General features: G+C 57.6%; 1 protein-coding gene across 1 annotated transcript; it reads right to left on the bottom strand.

Moving 5' to 3' along the window:
• Nucleotides 1-354: 354 nt before the first annotated feature.
• On the bottom strand, nt 355-3834 carry BCL7C (B-cell CLL/lymphoma 7C; the record flags this gene model as incomplete). The annotated part of the gene is made up of 6 exons (XM_004691973.2): nt 355-550; nt 1040-1125; nt 2465-2626; nt 2718-2826; nt 3160-3238; nt 3746-3834. Coding segments are annotated over 6 exons (651 nt in total), but the record flags the coding sequence as incomplete, so codon positions are not given.
• Between the last annotated feature and the right edge of the window lie 2 nt (nt 3835-3836).

Genomic DNA, 3836 nt, shown 5'->3' with positions numbered 1-3836 from the left:
CATCCCTGGAGCCTCCGTGCTTCTGTGCATGAATGGGACTCACAGGCCCAGCTGCCCAGAGCTGTGATAACTGCTGGGCCCAGGTGAGGACTGAGCAGAAAAAGAAGGGTCCTGGGATTCCCAGAGGATGAGGGCTGAAGGTCAGGGGGGGAAGGAGATAAAGGCAAGAGGCCAGGGCAGCGTGGAGGGAGAGGCAGGGTCCTGGCTCAAGTCCCCATTCTGTGTCTGACACGTGGTGTGACTACAGGAAATTCCTCTGTGAGCCTCAGTGACCCCATCTGAGAAATGGAGCACGAGACAAAACTGTCTCCAAAGACCCTCCCAGCCCTGATGGGGAAATGACATGACACAAAATTACAAAAGGGCCTTTATTTGTAAAAAGCGAAAGGGGTCCCTGGGGCGATAGGACAGGCGGGTCGGCTTCTCAGGGGTCTGGGGCATTTGGACAGATGCGCTTGAGTGGGGGGGCGCCCTCCGAGTCCGCTGTGTCACCCTGCGCTGCCTCAGGGACAGGTGGCACTGGCTCAAAGACGGGGTAAGCTTCGGGGGCCTGGAGAGGAAGGTGGACAGCCATGAGCTCCTCCTAGAGCCAGGAGTGCAGCCTCCTGGCCTCTGCCTTCTCCAAAGCCTCCAGGCCACTCCCCGCCCGGACCCAGGAGTCTAGCCCAGGGCCAGGTACCGGGTACAGAGTAAGGGGCCACCAGCAACACAGCTGTATTTCATACTTCTGGAAAATGCAGTTCTTGTGGGAAAAGTCAGCAGTCTGGGGGAGGGGAACCTTCTTACTATGCTCTTTTTTACAGTCTATAAAAATACCTGGAGCAGCACTGTGATCTTCTTAGGCTTTTAATGGTCTTGAATCAGCCCCAATTAGGCCTTTATCTGGACAACACCCCTGCCTGTTCAGTCCCAAGAACCCAGCCTCCAAGCTCGAGCCAAGGCCTGGGGCTACATTTCCATTTGAACCTTAGGAGTGCAGCCCAGAGCCCCCACTCCCTCACAGACCCAGGAGTCCTGCCTTCCGGCCGGCCGCTCTCACCTCAGCCTCCAGCAACTCTGGCACAGGCTCCTCCTTGGTCAGCATTGGGGGTTCATCAGTGCCACCTGCTGTGATGCTTCCGGGATCTGGAAGGTCAAGTATACAGTCTCTGAGCAGCTGCTCTGTGGCCCAGCACCAACCAGGAGAAAACACAAATCCCATAGCCTGAAGGCTGGGAGAGCACTGAGGAGGGAGCCGAGAACCTGGTTATGGCCCAGGAAGGATTCAGGAGGGATCTTGCTGGGTCAGGAGGACTTGATGGGGTAGACAAGGAGGAGGTGGGGCACATGTAAGGCGAAGGCAGCAAAGGTTTGGCCCACAAAGATTCTTGGCTTCAATTCCTGGGTTGAAATTCTGACATGGGGCAAGAGACTTCATTTCTCTGAGCCTGAGTTTCCCCATCTGTAAAATGAGGATAACGAGCAGCCTCCCGTGACTCTAATGAGGACGAAGTAACACAGAGAGAGCCCTTGGCTGCGTCTGGGGCACAGTAGGCGCTCGCGGGTCTCACGTTAGTAAAGATACAGTGTGCAGCATCGCATGGACAGACAGGCCCCAGGGGTGGTGCTTCTGGAAGGGAGCGATGAGGTCAGCGGGGGTCAGCTCACCTAGCAGCAAGGGCCCAGAGTGGCAGGATGAGCAGTCAAAGGTCATGGGGCCCACCGCGAACACTGACGGAGGAAAATGACCCCATCAAACTTGTACTTTAAAAAAGGTGCCCTGGCAGCAGTGTGGAGGTGACTGGAGGAGACCAGAGCCAGGTGTGGGAGCCTTGCCGGCTGGGAGGGAAAAGGCAGGCAGTGTTTACCGACCATATGGAAGCAAGGAGGGGAGCCTGGCCCAACGTGCTGGCTCACTGGTTGTGTGAGCCTGGTACCTTCTCTGGGCCTCAGTTTCTCATCTAAAATGGGGGCCGCATGGGATCATAACCCTCAGCAGGTTCTGGTGAGGGTGCAATGGAGAAAGCGTGTGATTGTTTAGGAGGGCTCCTGGCACCCGGTAGGAGCTCAACCAGTGTTAACTGTCATTATCGCTTATCATTCATCACTGTTGCGACTATCACGACTACTTATTCCTCAACCAATGTTTACTGAGCATCTGCTCTGCATCTCATATTCTATTGTTTCTGAGGAAATGAGAGCGAACAAGTTCAACATGGGCCCAACATTCAGAAGGCTGACATGAGGTGGGAGGGAAGGGAGAGGTGTTTAAGCAGTCACATGTAAAATGCATGGAAGTCTCAGACCATGAAGAAGCCAGAGGAAGGAGCCAGCAGCTAGAGGTAGGGCGGTGACACTGCAGGAGTCAGGGAAGGCCTCCCTGAGGTGACACAGGATGGGGAGCAGGTGTGGGGTCAGCCCTGGGCTTCAGCTTGAATAGGAAAAGACTCAGAGGAGAGGGCTCCTGGGAGTCACGGGGTCCTACCTCTCTCCTGGCCCAGCTGTGGGGGCTGAGCGTCTTCTGGGGCCCCTTCTGGCGGTCCGGCAGGTGACACAGGGCGGCTGGGCTGGGGGGTGCCCCCAGGGCTAGGCTCTGTGCCCTTTTGTAGGGAGCCTTCTGAATGGAAACTCTGGTTACTGTTCTCATCTGCAGGAGTAAAAGCAAAGAGGGTTGGGTCTGAGACCCCAGTGCTCTCCTTCATTCCCCACAGCCCCCAAATCTCAGGATCCCTACATACCATTGAGATCAAGCAGGATGAGAGGGCCACCCCCTCGGGGGCTGGCACCCCTGCCCCGCCGCTCCCGGCCTCGGGCTCTCTCTGTCCCACCACCTGCCCTCCGTCGCTCCTGGGAGGTAGAGGAATAAGGGTCAGAGTTAGGGCTCCAGTTAGCACTAGCAAAGTCCACACTGTACAAATAAGGAAACTGAGGCACAGAGAAGCGAAAGGCCCTACTACAGGAGATGACAAAAATCATGCACACTGAGTTGGTTGTGAACTTGGGGGGTCTGCAGCTGGAAAAAAAGAGAAGGAGCGGAATGGCTAATAATTGTTAACATCTGTCTGGGCTGCCATATTTTCAGGCTCAGAGTGGGGGCTGGAAGTACAGGTGGAGGCCAAGGTGGGGAGGGGTTTGCCTGAGGTTGCACAGTCCAGGGCCTAGTGTGGGGAGCTTGCTCACCTCCTCCTGGGGGTCCACCACTGGCACCCACTTGAAGATGCGAAGGGAAGTGTCGCCCACAGTCACCCAGCGTTTCTCCCTGTGGGAAGAGGGGGTACTGAGTCAGAGAGGCCTGAAGAGAGAGCCCCACTGCCCCAGGGAACTGAGCACATCAGGGCACACCTGCAGAGGTGAGGGTGTGCTAGAGGGGAGTGGCAGACTTGTGGATGGGGCATGGGAGTCTTGCGGATTCCAGGGCATAGGTGGGGTACAGAGGGGTATGCGTTGGGGCCATGGCCCTGCAGGGCCCTAGGGTTTACGTGGGAAGCACCTCTGTGGGCCCGCGGAGGGACCAGAGTAATGAAGATCACAGGGCGCACTTGAGGGAGGAGTGTCAAAGCTTAGGGGGCGGGGCTGTGTTCTGGGAGGGCAACCCGCTTTGTAGACCCCAGGGTGTCGCCAGACGTAGGGCAGAGCCCTGCGATCCAAGGTGCAGCAGGAGGGCACACCCAACACCTGGACACCACAGTTGGCGAAGGGTGGGCGGACGCATTCGAGGGAGGAGGGGCCCTGCCAGCCCCGTCCCTGGCCCCGGGGCAGCGCTCACCATCTCCGGACCTTCTCGATGGTCGCCATCACCTTCTTGATGTCATCCTTGGCCCGGCTCCGGGTCTCGGCCCGCACGGTCCGGCCCGCCA

This window comes from Condylura cristata, unplaced genomic scaffold (assembly GCF_000260355.1).
Source record: "Condylura cristata isolate star-nosed mole 26May11 unplaced genomic scaffold, ConCri1.0 scaffold00032, whole genome shotgun sequence".
Lineage (NCBI taxonomy): Eukaryota > Metazoa > Chordata > Mammalia > Eulipotyphla > Talpidae > Condylura > Condylura cristata.
This window is presented reverse-complemented; position numbering and strand designations above follow the sequence as displayed.